The sequence below is a fragment of the Larimichthys crocea genome, chromosome VI, assembly GCF_000972845.2.
Source record: "Larimichthys crocea isolate SSNF chromosome VI, L_crocea_2.0, whole genome shotgun sequence".
NCBI classification, from domain to species: Eukaryota; Metazoa; Chordata; class Actinopteri; family Sciaenidae; genus Larimichthys; species Larimichthys crocea.
The window spans coordinates 3,461,599-3,481,424 of NC_040016.1; the positions used below are offsets into that span (position 1 = coordinate 3,461,599).

Here is a 19,826-nt window from a genome sequence, read left to right on the forward strand (position 1 = left end):
GTGTGTGTGGTGTCTGTGTGTGTGTGTGTGTGTTGTGTGTGTGTGTGTGTGTTAACATTTGGTGTTTCTGTATCATCACGTTGAATCAAACCACTTCTTTTATATGGAACATTATATGTGACCAGTAAAAAACGTACTGTCTTCCTTCCCAGGCAACGAACAATGAAAATACATTTAGAGCTGACCTGACCTCAGACCAGTCGCCAGTTTTCCATTGTGGACAGAGGAATTCATTGCAGGGTTGGACGGTCAGCTTGTCTCTTTGACTGCATTTGCTCTCATCACCACCAGCCTCGGCTGCCTTTCGACACACTGCCCCTCTACGGCGGGTGCCCCCACCACAGCTCTTGAGCACTGCAGCGCAAAACTTTGAACATCAGCAAGTGTAAACACATATATACAACTGTGATAAACTTGACAAACATCTGGATATCCTCACACACACAAACCCCACGCTTCCTATCACATCTTACCTCTGACCAAGCGAGTACTCCCAGCCACCTGGGTTACAGTCTCCATGGCACCTTCCTTATCATCAGGTTTGTGCTGACCGCTACAGTAGCGGTCATCACCTTCTGGGTCTTGCCATCTGTACGGCTGATTTTGGCGCAATATATTTCCAGGGTACGATCCCAGGCCACACTGGGCTGTGCACTCACTCTTACGGGCCACATGCCACCTGCATCAAGGGCGACGGGCAACTCCTTCAGTATTTTTAAATGACGAAGTGAAGGCTTGTTGATTTGTTCTTAACAGGTCATACAATACAAACCTGAGTTCACATTCCGTGTTGCAGGACTCAGTGATGACAGCAGGTCTAGCTGTTCCGTGACACTCTGGTCTGACACCACCACCCCTGTCTGACTCTCTGCTACAGAGAATCTTCCGCTTGCGCTCTCCTATGAAGACACAATGATGCAGTTTGTAAAGCATGCATTTTAAAAGTCAAAAATCTCTTACAAATCCAAGGACCATATAGCAAATAAAATATAATGCTACACCAGTTATCTTTATGTGCACAGATTTAAGGAAATATTTTAGCTTTTAAATAAGGAAACTTATTTGCTCCTTCTCTTTTCACCTCTTGGTCTTCCACTGCCTTCGCCTCTGTAAGATCCTGCAATGTCCGCTGAGTTGACGCAACAGCTTGCTATAGATCATCATAGGGTCACAGTGAATACCAGCAGCAATGTGGTGTGCTTCACCTTGGCTCTTGTGTTGACATCGCTCACTGAATTACCATGCACAACTATACAGTAGGGGGAGAGAGTTTAAACCTCATGCAGCTCCAGGAATAGATTCTCTTCAGTACCTCATGTTACCAAGTTTTGCAGCTCAGTGCTATGAGAGTTTTGTGTGTCTCAGACTGCCCGAAAAGCGATGTATAAATCAGAAATTTCAAAGGTGCTGAAGGCATTACATGTTGGCTGTTTATTCTGCTGTGAAACTCTTGGTTTCTCTTTGGAATGTTGATTTTCAAGCAGACAGTGTCAAAAAGCGAGAGAAGAAACTTTCCAGGAAAAATGTTTGGTCATAACACATAACAGGTTTTCGAGTTTACCTGCAATCCCTCTGCACACCCACATACTCATATCTCCCGTCCTGCCAAAGAAGGTAATCTGCACAGCCTGCTATGAGGTCTAACTTTAATCACTTGTTCCAAACCTTATGTCTAGCATGAACCTGTCAGTTTAGCCAGCAATCCTCTTCCTATGCCCCCGGCACAGGTTCCCACGTCTCCTCTCTCTTTTCCGTCTCATCTTACTCTCACCACACCATTTATCATTGACCACTCCCATCAACTCACTGTGTCAACCCCTTGTGCCTCCCCCTCACCTTGGCATAGACGGCTGCACTCCTGCCAGGGCCCATAGGCATCCCAAAAGAACGCTGAGGTTTGTCCTCTATGGGGATGTTAAGGAGTACCTGACATCTTTGGGTTGAAAGGTTCCCCACAGACACACCTGGCAAAAATGCAGACCATGTGATATGCGTAAGTTTATGGTTTTTTTTACACCATTGTCCATTGTCTACATCTTCCAAAGTAAAAACTGTGGAGGTCAAGCCTGAGGGCTTTTAAGTTCCTGAATTCAAATATATTTAAGTGGCATAAGTTTCATTCTGCACACTTATTCTAAACCCGTCTAGCTTTGCGTCTCCTGCATATCAGAATCCAGAATCATCACTTTATTGGCCAAGTGTGTGTACACAACACGAGGATTTGACTCCAGTTTACTTTGCTCTCATTATACATACTACAATTGTACATCCCGGTTTCTGTCTCACTTGTTTGTCTTTCTCACTCCTTCTTTTTATTTTAATAACGCTTATTTACCCTGCTGGTTCCTCCAAAGTACATATGTGCACCTGTGTGTATTTCCATGTGCGTTTGCTTGAACTGCATATATATATACACACACACATATGTGTGTGTGTGTGTGTGTGTGTGTGTGTGTGTGTGTGTGTTAACATTTGGTGTTTCTGGTATCATCACGTTGAATCAAACCATTTCTTTTATATGGAACATTATGTGACCAGTAAAAAACGTACTGGTCTTCCTTCACAGGCAAAGAACAATGAAAATACATTTAGAGCTGAACTGACCTCAGACCAGTCGCCAGTTTTCCATTGTGGACAGAGGAATTCATTGCAGGGTTGGACGGTCAGCTTGTCTCTTTGACTGCATTTGCTCTCATCACCACCAGCCTCGGCTGCCTTTCGACACACTGCCCCTCTACGGCGGGTGCCCCCACCACAGCTCTTGGAGCACTGCAGCGCAAACATTTGAACATCAGCAAGTGTAAACACATATATACAACCTGTGATAAACTTTGACAAACATCTGGATTATCCTCACACAGAAACCCCACACTTCCTATGACAATCTTACCTCTGACCAAGACGAGTACTCCCAGCCACCTGGGTTACAGTCTCCATGGCAACCTTCCTTATCATCAGGTTTGTGCTGACCGCTACAGTAGCGGTCATCGACCTTCTGGGTCTTGCCATCTGTACGGCTGATTTTGGCGCAATATATTTCCAGGGTACGATATCCCAGGCCACACTGGGCTGTGCACTCACTCTTACGGGCCACATGCCACCTGCATCAAGGGCGGCAGGGCAAATCCTTGTCAGTATTTTTAAATGACGAAGTGAAGGCTTGTTGATTTGTTCTTAACAGGTAATACAATACAAACCTGAGTTCACATTCAGTGTTGCAGGACTCAGTGATGACAGCAGGTCTAGCTGTACCGTGACACCTCTGGTCTGACACCACCACCCTGTCTGACTCTCTGCTACAGAGAATCTTCCGCTTGCGCTCTCCTATGAAGACACAATGATGCAAGTTTGTAAAGCAAATGCATTTTAAAAGTCAAAAATCTCTTACAAATCCAAAAGACCATATAGCAAATAAAATATAATGCTACACCGGTGATCTTTATGTGCACAGATATTAAGGAAATATTTTAGCTTTTAAATAAAGGAAACTTATTTTGCTCCTTCTCTTTTCACTCTTGGTCTTCCACTGCCTTCGCCTCTGTAAGATCCTGCAAGTAGTCAGCTGAGTTGACGCAACAGCTTGCTATAGATCATCATAGGGTCACAGTGAATACCAGCAGCAATGTGTGTGTGCTTCACCTTGGCTCTTGTGTTGACATCGCTGCACTGAATTACAATGCACCAACTATACAGTAGGGGAGAGAGATTTAAACCTCATGCAGCTCCAGGAAATAGATTCTCTATCAGTACCTCATGTTACCAAGTTTTGCAGCTCAGTGCTATGAGAGTTTTGTGTGTCTCAGACTGCCAGAAAAGCTGTATAAATCAGAAAATTTCAAAGGTGCTGAAGGCATTACATGTTGGCTGTTTATTCTGCTGTGTAAACTCATTGGTTTCTCTTTGGAATTGTTGATTTTTCAAGCAGAGCAGTGTCAAAAAGCGAGAGAAAGAACTTCTCAGGAAAAATGTTTGAGTCATAACACATAACAGGTTTTCGAGTTTACCTGCAATCCACCTCTGCACACCCACATACTCATATCTCCAGTCATGCCAAAGAAGGTAATCTGCCACAGCATACTATGAGGTCTAACTTTAATCACTTGTTCCAAACCTATATGTCTAGCATGAACCTGTCAAGTTTAGCCAGACAATCCTCTCTCCTATGCCCCCAGCACAGTGGTTCCCACGTCTCCTCTCTCTGTTCCGTCTCATCTTTACTCTCACCACACCATTTATCATTGACCACTCCCATCAACTCACTGTGTCAACCCCTTGTGCCTCCCCCTCACCTTGGCATAGACGGCTGCACTCCTGCCAGGGCCCATAGGCATCCCAAAAGAACTGCTGAGGTTTGTCCTCTATGGGGATGTTAAAGGAGTACCTGACATCTGGGTTGTAAAGGTTCCCCACAGACAGCACCTGGCAAAAATGCAGACAATGTGATATGCAGTAAGTTTATGGTTTTTCACACCATTGTCCATTGTCTCCATCTTCCAAAGTAAAAACCTGTGGAGGTCAAGCCTGTTCCTGCATTCAAATATATTTTAAGTGGCATAAGTTTCACTCATGCACACTTATTCTAAACCAGTCTAGCTTTGCGTCTCCTGCATATCAAAATCAGAATCATCATTTTATTGGCCAAGTGTGTGTACACACACGAGGAATTTGACTCCAGTTTACTTTGCTCTCAATTGTACATACATACAATTGTACATACAGGTATAGACAAGTACAATTTAAAAGACAAGGGGCATTACAGGTAGGTGTAAACATACAAAAAAACTACATACATATTTAAATGTCCATATATATATATGGACATGGTATATCTTTCTATAGACATTTGTAGACTGGGTAAACAATAGTGCAATGGTGCAGGTGGTGGAATAAATATGGTTTCTACATATATGATAAGGGGAGCTTACCTGGACAATGATCTCTTCCTCGATGCGGTCAGTACAGTTGACCCTCTCAATGACATGGTCAGAGCCACTGTACTCAATGATGGCATTTCCTATTTTGATTTCCCTTTTGAACATGCTGACCACAAACTCTCCATTTAGCAGGAACTCTCCACGGCTATTTGATATGGCTGCAGGGAGACAGAAAATACCACTCAATTATACAGAGAGCCAGAATAAGCGGTACTTGATATAAGATCAAACTATCTGTGCTTAACTGGCACAACACTGCAGAAAAAATGATGGAATAAAAGGTTTTATGGAATTAATTATTTTGTTTTCTTAGATAAAGAAAACAAAAGAACAGTGTGTTTTTGCATGTGACAGGGCAGCTTAGTAACACTGTGGCTAACGCCTTCATTTACAGTAAGGCAAATGGAGTTGGCAACAATGAAGCCTTATTGGGAAAAAAAATAATCCTCTATTCCTGGAGAAGTCCCATCCAGGGGCATCCTGTTCTGTTTAACAGCCAGTCTGCTGCACTCGTTCAGCCTAATGCGATTATGGAGCTAATTTCCTGCCTTTACTTTCCTTGCCATTTCACACATTACACTAATATGATAAAACGTGGAAAGTGGGACTCGTTCCAGAAAAAAATCATCTCCACTTTGGACCCCTAGTGATTGTGCCAGTACACAAATATACATAAATATACACACACACACACACACACACACACACACACACACACACACAATAAAGGGTGACAACTGAAAAAACATGTACAGATGTTTGCATGGCATATAACCAAACATAGACACAAACAAACACATGCACTTAATAACAGAAAAACAACAATAACAACAGAAATATGGAGACATTTACATAATACGCACGCAGACACCCACTTGTTGACCTTGATGGAATGATAGCCAGAGGGCTATCTGAGCTCAGGTATTGGCACGTTTATGCCAACAAGACATGTACATGAAGAGCTGATAAAGCAACACATTTCAAAACCAAAGAAACACACACCTGCACATACACACGAGACACAAATGCTTAAAAACCAACTGACCTTGCTGGAATGGTACCCACAGGGCTAGTTCTGGATCATTAACATGTTAGCATGCATACTATATGCCAACTCCTTATGTTTTCAGTAGATGACTTTACACTAAAAGCTGAACACTCATTCAGATAGACAAGCAGGCAGAGGCAAACACTAGGACTGCAAACACTAACAGTAGCTTCTTTTAAACAAAATGTTTTATGTCTTACCGAGGTAGTTGTCATCCTCTGGTTTCCCTGAGTAGCTGTGTTGACGCACATCTATATTTGTAGCACCACTGGGTATTCGCACTACTTCATTATAGCCTGCAAATGGCATGAGTTTGGATCATTAGTATAGTCAGTTCTGTGCTTATGTTAACAAACGAGCCTCAGTGCTATTTATTCTGACAACTAAAAACATGTAAAAATATGCTGAAGCAATATAACAAGAGCTGCTGCCCTTTATACTTACTGAATGTAAAATAAATAAGTGTAATGAAGGGGCTGTATCTCACCATAGCGGACAATGTTGAAGGTGCCTGCCACAGTTTTGCAGGAAGAGTTGTCGCCTCCACACACGCCGCATTTGTCCCTCCTGGCTTTAGAGTTCAGTACATGGTCACAGCCCGCTTGCTGCTCAATAATGTGGTAAATGGAGGGATAAACAAAAAAAAATATGCCAGCAGTTATATAAATGGCAGTGTGAAAGTGATATAATGAAGGAAGTAGAAGAGAAGCTAGAAAGCAAGAGAGAAGATTGGATGGAGGATAAAGATGAGAAGGAAGAGGAGTGTGTGTAGCTAGTATTATAATGCACGGGGAACAGGAAAGTGATTTTTCAAAAGAAAATAAAAAATACTTTATTCAATCTTTAGTTGGCAAAAGTTCAAATCATTAACACGTTTTCATTCATCTGGCCATTACTTGTTTATATCTTGATGAAATACTGTTCATGGAAGAAAGAACCCAGTGACCCTTAAAATAGTTGCACAAAAACTTATTGAGTTGTAGCCAGATCACTGGCACCCATCTGAAATACATTTCCTTCAAAAAAACACACTGGAAATGGCATGAGCTGCTCTGCTTGTAATTGGATGTGGCAATAGACATTTTGGATTTTCTATAAAGGATGAAGAGTTGAACTTTAGTGCCACAGCATGGATAAAAATCCACTTGACAAGGCCAGGAAGGCAACTTACTGAGCCACAATCTAACCAAATCACTGTGTGTGGTTTCAAGTGTACACATAGCCGCCCACTGCTATTTTCAAGCAGCATTGATGTGCATGGTATGTTAGTAATCAAGCTTTCAAACTACAACTCTATCTGTCACAGGTTTGGGGCAATAAACACAGTCAGGCTTGACAAAGGATTGAAATGCTTTTTGAAAATATTTGCTGTTAAGATGTGATTATATCCACTCCACACAGTAACTGTCCAAGATGCATTTTAAGTGTTCTAAAGTTAAGAGTTAGGAAAATTACCCTGCACAGGCCCTGGACACAGATGTCGTTGGTATCGGGTCCACACGGTGTGCCATCAATGACCCTGTCCCTGAGCTGATAGTAGGCCGTGCTGCCTGCCACCCTGCAGAACAGCTTACACCTGTCCTTCATCAGGACTGGCAGAAGAGACAAAGAGAAAAAAAATTAATACCAATAGAAATCAAGTAAAACTGGGTTGACAAATGGGTTTAAGCAGGATGTATGTGACTGAAGGAAGGACTCTCACTTCCGCTGTACTTGGGCACCCAGCGAACATTAGGAGGTAGACCGTTGATGTTGAAGTGCCTGCCATCGAAAGCCGCACATTGCTCCTCTCTGAAGTCTTTTTTCTGCTTGGAGCAGGGCTCAGAGTTACAGGAACGAAACTTCATTCGGCGACCCACACAATACATTCCTCCATTCCTGGGCCTGGAAGCAAGATTGATGACATGAATGCACCAATCATTGGTCTAATTAAGAAATATTTTAATAGTGTTTACAGTTTCAAACTGAATCTGTGTCTTAAAACAGAATGAAAAGACAACATTCAAGACTAAGCGATCTCTTTTTTTAAATTTTTTTTAATCAGCAAACAACCCTAGAAGATCTGCCATGAGAGGGCCAGTCTTGATGAACACTAGCTATGGAAAGAATTCCCTTAAGGAGATTGATTTATGGAACATTGACTTTGGCAGCTAAGATGGAGACAAGGTCCACTAAGCATGCATGACTACAAAGAGAGGGACTGCTCACACAGGTCGGTTGCATTCGCGTACAGCAATCTTGATGCCCCCGCCGCATGTCCGCGAACATGTACCAAAAGGACTCCAAACTCCCCATGCCCCCTCTACAGGTGTGGCATCATGCTCCTTGGGTATACACAGGCCGTGTTTGCAGTGCTGCAATTAGAGAGAAATAGTAAAGAGAGAAGTCATGAAGTCAGAAGAATGAAGAGAGCAAGAAGGATAGGAGCAGTAGGAAAAAGTCAAAAAGGGAGAGGAACAGACAGAGTGAGCACATGAAATCGTATCCATGGAACTGGCAGCACATCTATCTGCTCTCTTGTGCTTTGATGCTGATCTGGGAGAAATTATACAGTGAAGCAAACGGAAAAAAGAGGAACCAAAAAAAAAAAAAAAAAAAAGGCATTTCACGGCTAGGTTGGACTAGGCAGAAGACAAGGAAACGTCACGCAAATAGTCGATAAATATATCTCATACAGAGAGCACATAACAAGAGGATAATCTTATACTGTTAAATAAACAGACTCCAGTTTATGTGTTTAGTGTGGTCTACTTTTGCATGGCATGGGATGGGAGGTTGGTGTAAACATGTGTGTGTGTATCTTTGTGTCTTTGGACTTTGTGTGGCCTTAATGTTTTTTCAGTCTTAGTGGCAGGAAGCGAGGGCTTAATGAGAAAGTCCTAATTAAAAGCTAAACTAAGACAGTCATGAATTTCAGTCATTTACAACCTTACACTTACTTACTCACATGCCAGCCATGTTCTATTACTAGAGTTTACATATGTGTCAATAGGGAGTTTATTATTGTCAAGTTTTTGGACACTTGTTTTCTTTAGTCATTTTGTTTTCTAGATTATAACACATGTGAATAATTTCATAGTCATTAGTCACTGGAAAAATTGTAAGATCAAAACAAGGAAATGCCGTGAGGATTGTCAGATCATAACACAGAACCATCTGAGTATTAAACACTAATGTCATGGATTAAAATGTGGCAAACCCATCGAGTGCTAAATCACTTCATATGTTTTTTTTCCCTTTTACACGCTCATCCCAAACTTTTGATTTAATGAAACTGTCTTACATGTCTTACTTTTTACTCATGACACTTTTTACTACTCTTGCCAAGAATCCTTTACACAGTGCTTCACTCTAAGCATCACTCAAGCCTCACCTTTCCAGGAGAGCAGTCAGTGCCATCTGCCCACGGCATGTGTTGGGTTCTGCAGCCCCGCTGGGCACCCTCTGGACTGGTGCACCACAGCCTCCGACACTGAGTCTGAGAAACACAAACACACGTGGACACATACACTTGGTTTTAACAGTGAGATTTAGAAAGCAAAAAGAAAAAAAAAGAACAAGACAGGGTTACATACATATCATGTTACATAATCACACCATAAACAACTCTGTTAATATATGGATTCCTGCAGGCAGAGATCCAATTAATTCACACATTATGAAACATTATAACCAGTAAGTTTGAGGTATCAGCCATCTCATTTGCCAGGTGTTTCTCAGTGCCTTATATGACCTTTCTGTTTGGGTGCAAAACATCAAGTCAAGAAAAGTATTCCACAGTGCTTATGGGTACCACACATGGAGACATTTCTGCAGTATTCATTTGAAATTGAATAAGATAAAGCTGTATGGTTTAATGTAATGTGTGTTTTTGTTTACTCGCGTATCAGAAAGAACTATGTTGTGTGACCTTAAAGGTTTTAAATTCAGCTGGGAACCTCTGCAGTACAAGATCATAACACATGAGGTTTCCCTCAAAGACCCACATGTGCAACATGACAGTTTCGATTTGCACACTGACTCCACTCACCATATAAGGGCACACCTGCGTTCCCGGCCCAAATATCAATTCACACTGTTTATTGACATTGTATATCCGTCCAGGCAGCTGCTGCGAGAGGCTGTATGGCCTAGAAACAGGCTCGTCCAGCAAGCATTCACCATATCCTGTGCTATTAAGAAATAAAAATAAAATGACTTAAAGAAAAAAGGGGAAAACAAGAGACACAAACAGACAGAAAACACACTCAGTACAGCTGAAGAGGTGATTTTTCTGTACACATATAGAACCCCTACTGTACACACAGCCTGCTTAGTGTCTTGACAGACGTGTTTATATTCAGTCAGCTATATGGAATAAGTAGTGGTGATCTCAGGAGCTGGGGGTGCAGGGAGAGCTTTAGATAGTTGGGTGTATGATAGTTGCCAGATACTATCGTACAGTAGGAGCTCCCTGTTTTTTCTCAGTTAGTTGGGAAGCCTTTGCAAGAGGGAGAGGCTGCAAGAGCCCTGAGAGATGATGACAGTTTATTTGCATTAAAGCCTAAAAGTACTTTTGGCTCCCGCTGCCAGTGGAAAAAACTTGATTCAGCATGCTTTTACACTAGGTCTACAGTGCACTGTGTGTGTGTGCAGTGCAGTTAAAATCTAAATGTTTGTTTTACTTAAATCTACTACTGCATATTCTATTTCATTTCACACTGTTTGAGTTGCTCATGCATGTTTGAAACAATCCTGAAGAAAAAAGTATGACATACTCGAGGAACTCTGTGATGTACTTCCTGCTACACTTGGACCACATCCAAGGGTTTGTGTTGTAGTTAAGTGTGGGAGCCATCACATGCTGTTGAATCTTAACTCCATCCTCCTTACACTTATTACTGTCGTCATGAGGCATGTTGAACCTAACAAAGAAAGCAAAAGTAAAAAAAAGTTCAGATATCATAAAACATTAAAAACAACAGACATTAACAAGAGAAGTACAGAAGACTGATTGTGTCTTTCTTTTCTTTTCCTTGTAATAATTCTGCTGGTTGCAGTTTATGTCATGCAGATGCACAGCTCTGTCAGACTGTTCGTCAGAGCTGAACGTAAAATAGCCAGTATTACAGTGATGAATGCTATGTTGCTTCTGGCTGGGACTTAAAAGTTTTAAATTTGTTAAAGTTTCTAAAACCAACATAGACAAGAGTCCAATTAAAAAACAATCTAACCACTCATTCTACAGTTTCTCTGTCATTGTGTTATTGGCTTTGGGAAACATTCACCACTGCAGTTGAAAATAATGCAGAGCATTTGTAGCCTGTGGGGAGTTGGAAAGACACCAGCACAATATTAAATTATATGAACACTCTGCAATAGACACACCACAGTGAGCACAGTGAGAATAAGAAAAACATTCAAGCTCCTGCAGGGTAAACAAGTTAGAGCCAGGTTGGTGGTAGACAGGTACAGCACCACACTGCCCACAGCCCTCCCTCTGAGCTACTCAGCTCCCCACCTGACAGGTACCATGTAACACTGAGCTCTGGGGCTAAGCAGTCATCAAGCATGTTGTCACCGCTTGATGCGGATAAAGTGGACTTGAACAATCCCACCTTTTGTTTAGTGGTTAGAAGGAGCATTTGTTAGAGATGATGAGGGCTATTAAAGTCTGTAACAGTCTCCACTGTAGAAGGCTAACCCCTTCCTGTTCCCCCGGCACTGGCTGACTGAAGATGTTGGACAATGCCATGTTTGCTGAAGCAGCCTGGCCAGAAACCAGTGTTTTTGCTTAAATTCTGAGAATCCAATTTGCAAACTCTCTTGACATTTTGCTCAAGGTGAATGGTCCGTTGTCCAAATAGGCCAATATGATACCAATCTGCTGGTAAGGCACGTGCGGATTCCTAGAAAGACCTTTGAAGCTGATGACATTACTTGAGATTAGTAGTCAGTGGAAACATGTTGTGCTTACACATGGCCAAGTTCATGGGCAATGGTGAATGCAGTGCTAAGTCCATTGTCCTCACTGATGCTGCAGCTCCTGTATGGATCACACACTGTCCCCAACTCTGCAAGTCCTTAAAAACAAGAAATAAGAAGCCCGCTTCAGTTTTCCCAAGTCACACCATTGATCACATCATCATCTACATGTGAAGTACAGTACATTAGTTTATGATTATAAGTCTACATTTAAAACACATACCCAAGGTGTCACACTTATCCCTTGCTCTGCAGATGTCCTGCCTGTGGTGAAGACACAAATAATGGGTCACAATCAATGAAACTGTACTAGAGAAGATTACTTCCCCAACCTCAGGGGATCTTCCCAATTAAGGTTCATTTTCAGCAGTTCCATTCATCAGGCATCTGGACCTCATTTGACCTTTGCCTTTGATGCAACTGATTCTCCAATAATGTATCCGTATTACAATGTTATTTGATCCATAGGGATATTTGGTTGATTTAAAGACCTACAAATCTAAGTATGTACTGTAAGAACTTGATGACTTTTTGATGACATTTTTCTTGCACCTGGTGATTAGGATGGCAGTGTCGTGATGGGAATGGTGGTTATCATCCAGGATGTTCTGGCTTTGCTGCCAAATGCAGAAGTTCTTTAAAGTGGTCTGTGCATTAAATGAAATGACTGGACCCTCCTGATAAACATACAGAGAGAAATAATCAATGGCATGATTTGAAGTATGAAATATGTACACCACATACTTATGCAAGTGTGCAAGTATGTTGATTAAAACAAATATGGCAGTCTTACCAGCTCGTTGTTTATGATGACTAACTTAACAATCACAATGTTAATCAAGTTGCCAATGCTGGGGTCCTTGTAGATGGAAGATACCTGAATGGAGGAATCAGGAATCAATATGTGACAATATTTTCATGAACAAATTAAATGTAACCAAGTGTATTTACTGACAAGTCTATCATTGACTGTCTTCCTGTACTTTCAAGCATGTAGTGGGGAATGTTGTTGATTGGAATATCAAGTTGATAATGGCCTGAGCCCCTGTGGAGAAGTCAGCTTTTGCCAAGATCAGAATATAGGTCATCTCAGCCTCCCCCTGAGGACTGTCAGCCCCAGGCGCCTGCAGAAGCTGGTATTTGAAGTGGCTGAGAATATGTGGTCTATGTGACATACCTGAGCTTATTTTTAACATTCATCAAAGCTGTCAGGCAGGCTCTACCTCAAGCTGCCCTCTCTTCCCCCTGGCTGTTTGAAAGTGGTGTTTACCCCTGCCCTAGGCTGCCCTTTTCCCTCCCACGGCCCTCCTCCAAAGGCCGGCTGACTGACTAGTAGCAAGAACAGCACAGCAGAACAGGTACTGTACATACACTTAGTGCACAAATATGCACACATGTAGCTACTTACTGTCCATATGTGCATGGAATACAGACACATGAACACACTTCTATCTCCCAGCCCACAACCAAACATCCTCTCCTTGCAGCCATAAGGACATTTGACATAACAGAAGAAAACTTACTATGGACATCAATGTCAGTATGTAGTGCTGTAGGTTGCTGCCGTGATGTTCCACCATTTTGCTGTCGGCCACCAGCATGACTTCAACGAAGCGCGGGTAGGAGAGGAAGCGCTTTGATCTCCTGTGAGGTCCTGAGTCACCGCTGCTATCATTTGATGGTCTAGCGCTAGTGCTGCCGCTCTCTGACGATCTGAGCAAAGGATCTCTAACCAGGCTGGCACTCAGTGACTCCACGTCACTGAATATACCAGCACTGACCACAGGGGCTGTGTTGGATACGGTGGGCACCCCAGCCACTTGTCTTCTTTTAAACTTGTGTCTCTTATGTCTGTGTTTGTGCCCTAGAAAGAGAAGTCAGAGGGAATGTGTAAATATACAAAGATGGAGGGACGATGGAGAATATATACATTCAGCCTGAGAAAAAGACAAGCGTGAATCAATGTTTGTTGTGGCAATGTGCTTACAATTAAGCCAAAGCTGTAGTTTGTGTCCATAAAGGTGGAGATGCATGAACAAGTGGGCATTGTTAAAATATGTTTCTGCCTTTTGCTCTCTTTTGTTTATTGTTGCTCAAAGAGTGGGTTGACAAATGAACACTGCCTGGAATGCGTTTTATTTCTCTCTCCCTCCTCTTTTAGAAGAGGGGAGAGGAGGGCAAAGAGTTCAGGCTAGGTAAACCTGGCACCCAGCCATAAAAAAATGGAGCACAAACTGCCGTGCACATGCTTAAAGAAGGCACCTTAACAACTTCTCAACACTGAGGGGAATTAAGTCTGATTTTAATCATGACAAGGCAACAAAATTGCTAAATGCCAGTCTTTTTTTTGTTTTCTCATCACATGCAGATCAACCTCTCTGGACCACCAGCAATGAATCATCACCTAAACAACAGAGAGCCTGACTACAGCACACTAGTGGATCTACATTCAGTATATGTGATTTAAGACTCAAAACAAGCCAAACAATTTGCTCTTCTTGAAAACTTACAAGTTAACAATGGAACTCTGTATAAGGATGAACCCTTCTTGGCCAGAAATGGCCCTGAGTCAACTTTATATTCCTCCAGGCTATAATATCACACACACATACTATATCACAGTACGAGCCAAAAGAGAAACACACACACAAAATACAAAGAATGAGAGCACACACAAATACATTTAAACCAAACATTGGCAGAAAGATGTCTCACGGACAAAGAGAAGAAATTTCCTGATTTATTTTCATAGGTTTGATTATTTGACAGTTTCAAGTTGGCATGACTTTGCTATCATACAATTTATACTATGATCGCTGCAGTGGGTCTACCCAACTTTCTTATCAAAGAGGGAGAGGAAGTACAGGAGTCAACAGGAAGTTCAGCCAGTAAACTGAGATGAAATGATACAAGGGTGAACATCCAAATGATTTTTCCTGTGTGAGAGTTGGAAAGCTTCCTCACTACTGTGCTGCAGCTGTAGGCGATGCACTGTGCAGGCTATGACATGATGTGAGACCGGATAGTTTCATACCATACTTTTACTTAAATTACTCTTCTATTTGTAGCCCACTCCAAATCCCAATGATATGATCCTATTTTATTACTATATCACAATAAATAGCACAGAACAATATATTGCACTTAATTGATCATATTGTTTTCCTTTCAAGATTTTTTTTCTTTTAAAATGCTTTATGATTTTACAGTACAGAATCCAGCTCTGCAGAGCAATTATCTTCTTTTTAATCTTTAATCTCTTATCTTTTTAAAATCAAAACGTCAGACTCAAAGGTTTTGCTTGTTTTAACCAGATAAGCTCTATGATTCTACAGTACCGTGCTACAATTGCTCAGTTAATGTTACATAATCGGTTCCTGTTACAACTGATTTTGAGAACAGAAATGTTTAATGGTAACACAGTGTTACGTCTGCTTACATCTGTGTGAACCAATCTAAAGGTCACATAACACAGGCACAGAGAGTCACACAAACAGCAACTTCTCTACTCACAATCCACAAGTATGTCATGAAAACACTTGCAAGCACTTACATGCACTTGTACAAACCATACACACACTGTTTTTTTTACATAGCTCCTGGGAGGAAATACTCAGAGGCAGCAATATACGGGTAAGCAAGAAAGAGGCTGCTTGGTAGGGGTATTTGGTACTGGTCGAAGCACCTCAGTGGTGAGGTCTGAATCAACACTTATTGCACATACAGTAGTTGTGCATGTTTTGCAAGCATGTGCAGAGGTTGCACCTTTGTGTGTTTGTATTGTCTTTATGTGTGGGTAAATTTGTCTGTGTAAATTGTATGCATGCGTACACGTCATGTAATACATCATACCTGAAGTGTCACAAGCTGAGTTCTCCTCGGATGTATGTTGTTTCTTGGGTGCACTTTTCCTGTATACAACATGAGGTTTTGTGTGTTCCTCTTCATAGTGTTCTCCTTGATAGCTGTGTAGGGGCTCCACAAAATATTCCCCTTCTGGGGACCTGAAGGTGCCAAGCTGGATAGAAAATGCATAGCAGTTAGTCTCCATCCATCTATTTTCTGTGAATGCTTATTCCTGTTTTAGCATCTACTTATGCAAACATGAGGAGAAATCTACAATGACAAGACCACAGGGAATATATAGTTCAAATATATTTTTGCAAGTCAGTGAGCCGCCATACAATACTTTAACACAATGTATGTTTTACTTAAAGTATATTTATAGCATGCAACAGTGGAATGTGGCTCATTTACTATTCATTAGAGAAAATAAGCAGTCCCAACACCCGAGGGCTTTCACAAAAATGTGAAATAAGCAAATTTGCATGCATGTGAGAATGGTTCCAAAATGGGAGGAAAGGGATAATAGTGAGACCTGTGATGCCTATCAGGAAAACTGTGGGACTGTATGCTCTTGGCAAGCATGTAAAGCCTTGTATATGTGTTACACATGGCACGTTTAGTGTGACTTTCTGACTTGGAGGTCTATGATGTTCCAGATAAGGTAAGTGCCAACCCAAGCACATTTTGCTTGTTGCTGATTGGCTGTGGAGAATCACCATGGCAGCCCTGAGGGCTAAAACAGGTTTTCCACAGATCAGATTTATAATTCCTGATCATAACATATGACCAAAAATCATCATAAGAGGAAAAAAACGGTGACTAATGACTATTCTTCAGGATGGAGCAACAAGACACTATTCCTACTACACTAGTGTAGTGCACTTTAATTGACCTGGAGCTGGCAAGGCAAAAGAGAATCTCCTACAAGTTCTCCTGCAAGAAAACAAGCATCACATTATTTAAGATGGACAGAAATAAAATACTATTGCGCACAGCAGCATTATTGCCTATTTTAGAATAAATGTGCCCTCAGAGGTCTTGAAAAAATAATAAGATATGCTCCATAAATGTCAGCTCAACTCCCTAAAGCTCTCTGCAGCGCAGAGCATTCACAGCATTTTTTATGTGATTTATCATTTGGGAAGAAATCGACCCCTTACTCATATCTGTCGCCTCACTGTGGTTTTTTATGTATAAACTCAGAGTGCACTTTTGCTTCACTCCAAAACTCATGCTTCAGCAAGCCTGGGAGTGGGACTGATTTGTGATGACGTCAGTACCACCCGTACTCCCGCTGTACTAGCGTGCGTAAAGACGTCACCGACAACCGGGAGAACAGAGAGAGAGGCATGGAAGTAAGAGTAAGAGTGTTCATCATGCTAGACAATAAGCAATGTACTTGGGAGTCTCGCAAGTCCACACAGTCCACTATTTTGAGTTAGTCTCTCAGCCAACAACAGGATCCAACTACAAATAAAAGCTTTCACAAGTCGTGCGAGTTTTTTCTTGAATTCTTAAATTGTTTTCAAAATCTACTAATTTGTGACCAAAACGGTTGTATAACGTTTCACAGCTTTTCTCTTTACTGGGATATGTGAAATTTAGTATTATTTTCTAATTACTAGCATTTTAAAAATCGCAATAATGTACGTCTGATCTAGTTTGATATTTGCACGACGATTACAAAAAGCAGGTTGCGCGCAAAGTTTGCGCAAAAGTTCAAAATGATTCTTTTTTTCTCTAAGGCTTTGGTAAGGTAGCCTATCAAGTCTTGTAAAAACAATAATGGCCCCTGAAAAGTAAAACACACTATCGTAAAATCATGCACGGCGAGTCTAACCGTGCGTAAAAACTCACCAGTCCGGAGCACAAACTGATGACCGCGGCATGTTCTGCTTGTGCATTTACATGTCCCTTATAGAAGCAGTGCCTTAACTCCGTGTCCTCCTCCTCCTCCTCTCCCTCCCCATCTGTTGCAAAATCCGTTATGTTATCTCCTCGGGGTACTCCAAGTACTGTCACTGTGTAGAGAGGTGCGATAAATCCCGAATCGAGCGTGAGGTTGAGGTGATAATTCTGTCCGAAAGCAGATATCCTGTAGTGGATATTTGGCGAGGCCCAGTGATCCGTAGTATTGCCGGTGCTCTCGTCTAAACTTCGTCTTTTCCTCTTGAAGTGCACACTGGTTGGAAACTTGTCACCGGCTTCATTCACTCGCACCGGTGTTACAATCTCATAAGCGCCGATCTCGTCTTTTGCTGGTGGAATAAAGAATAACAACACAATTAAGGATTATGTGGCAGCCCAAAGGCATCAGTACAAATCAAATAGCCCAGATGTGTTAATCGATAGATGGTGACTTATATTCCAATGTCCTCTTTCTTGGAAAAATAAAACAGTTGTTTTACAGCATTGCAAGAAAAGTTAGTCAGTGAGTGAGCTTTAGGCACTAGAACGCGCTGCAACTCATGTGCTTGGCTGAATTCAAAACTCATTCATTCTCTGCCCTCCGTGCTAGAAAATAACTCCATGGGGGAAACAATGCTGGGGTTGTCAGAGCGGCATACTTTACCTGTGCTTGAATTCAAAAGCAATGTCCCCGTAGATGCGATCACATTCAAGAAATCAGGGAATAGTAGGAACCCCAAGCCCCAGAAGAGCACATGCATGATTGTCCACGTTCAGAGGAGAGCGGCAGCCTGTATTCCTGTAGTAATACTGTATTCCTCCGGTCACTCCGGGCTTTCCGCCTCCGGTCCGCCTGCCACATCCAATGTTATTATCCTCGGCTCTTGAGTAGATGGTCTCTGGCCGGTGAAGTACACTGCTGGGACGTGAGCGCTTCGCGGATTCCCTGGCGAACACGCATACTGCAGAGAGGGGTGGGCTGCTCAAACAGTCAACTGCGATGGGCTCCGCTGCAAGCCTGTGCACCAGCTTTCTCCCCAGCTAGGGGCGGGATCAGCAGGAAAGGTACACTGGTGCTACAGTGAAGCCACTCCCGTTATATACTGTGGTGACAAGGGTGGTCACTTATGTCCACTTAGGATGATGTGATATGATCAGTGATTGGGTTGCTCATAAGTCTATTAGAGCCACAATTTTAACAAGAGCCTCTACAGGGTCCATACTCAGGGCTTCAACTGAGAAACTTCATTAAGTAGATTAGTTTACTTGGGTGATCAAATTGTAAATGCTAATTTAAATAATTTGGGGTTAGGGGTGGGCAGTTGCATAGTGTGCAGAACAGATTGGTGACCATGACAGTGAGGTGGGGCCCACATAGGAAATGCCTGCCCTGTGGCCACAAGCGAGATAATGTATACTTAGAAGTTCATGGGATCACAGAGTGACAAAGGTCTTAAGTGAGTGATTTGAGGTCTTAAGTAGGTGCTGGAAAAGGTATTGTGTAGGGATAATGGTAATGGCTTTATGAGCTATAGTCTCCTCTGCAGAACAATGCTATAGGCTGTAAAAAAGCCTTTGTAGGTGCCTTTGTTATGTGGAGGATCAAAGACAGGGTTATCCAGTCTGTCTCCTGTCCCATTCATGTAAACACCCCCACACCCTCTCATACACACATTACACACAGAACTACAGACCAGAACCTTTTCCCAATGTATCTTTAATAGCTTTAATTAGCTCATCACAGATATATTGGTATTGTTAGCTATGTCAGCTTATAAGTAACAGGACAGAAATGACAGAAATATGTGTCGCCATTACGTAGTCTGTTCATTAGAGATCTATGAACAGTTTATTTTTCAACTGTAAAATGTCCTGCTCAGAACACATTGTGTTAAAAAAAAAAAAATCTGTTATATCCACCAAAATATATATCAGAAATAGGACTTAGCTAGGCCTTTTCACAGCAGACATTTAGAAAACTTAGAAAAGCACAGGTGCAATTAATACTGTTAACGATGGCTCTGTTCCAATCAAGTGTCTCAGTGGGTCAGGCTAGTGAGTGACCATGCACTATACCTGGGCCTTGGAAAAGACAAACCTGAATAGAATGCAGCCATCCATTAATG

General features: G+C 41.9%; 1 protein-coding gene across 1 annotated transcript in view; it reads right to left on the minus strand.

The window, feature by feature from the left end:
• Positions 1-18,774, minus strand: part of adamts9 (ADAM metallopeptidase with thrombospondin type 1 motif, 9) — a 48,780-nt gene extending 30,006 nt beyond the window's left edge. The window contains exons 1-21 of the mRNA XM_027278977.1: positions 18,365-18,774; positions 17,650-18,050; positions 15,799-15,964; positions 13,470-13,810; positions 12,740-12,823; positions 12,499-12,623; positions 12,170-12,210; positions 11,939-12,044; positions 10,740-10,886; positions 10,013-10,154; positions 9,356-9,460; positions 8,191-8,336; positions 7,685-7,866; positions 7,438-7,574; positions 6,470-6,587; positions 6,183-6,278; positions 4,926-5,092; positions 4,290-4,419; positions 3,198-3,324; positions 2,891-3,101; positions 2,605-2,769 (exon numbers count right to left, since the gene is read on the minus strand). Of these exons, the coding sequence (XP_027134778.1) occupies positions 2,605-2,769; positions 2,891-3,101; positions 3,198-3,324; positions 4,290-4,419; positions 4,926-5,092; positions 6,183-6,278; positions 6,470-6,587; positions 7,438-7,574; positions 7,685-7,866; positions 8,191-8,336; positions 9,356-9,460; positions 10,013-10,154; positions 10,740-10,886; positions 11,939-12,044; positions 12,170-12,210; positions 12,499-12,623; positions 12,740-12,823; positions 13,470-13,810; positions 15,799-15,964; positions 17,650-18,050; positions 18,365-18,461 (3,234 nt within the window). The 5' untranslated portion in view covers positions 18,462-18,774. The remainder of the gene's footprint in view (positions 1-2,604; positions 2,770-2,890; positions 3,102-3,197; positions 3,325-4,289; positions 4,420-4,925; positions 5,093-6,182; positions 6,279-6,469; positions 6,588-7,437; positions 7,575-7,684; positions 7,867-8,190; positions 8,337-9,355; positions 9,461-10,012; positions 10,155-10,739; positions 10,887-11,938; positions 12,045-12,169; positions 12,211-12,498; positions 12,624-12,739; positions 12,824-13,469; positions 13,811-15,798; positions 15,965-17,649; positions 18,051-18,364) is intronic.
• Positions 18,775-19,826: the final 1,052 nt, after the last annotated feature.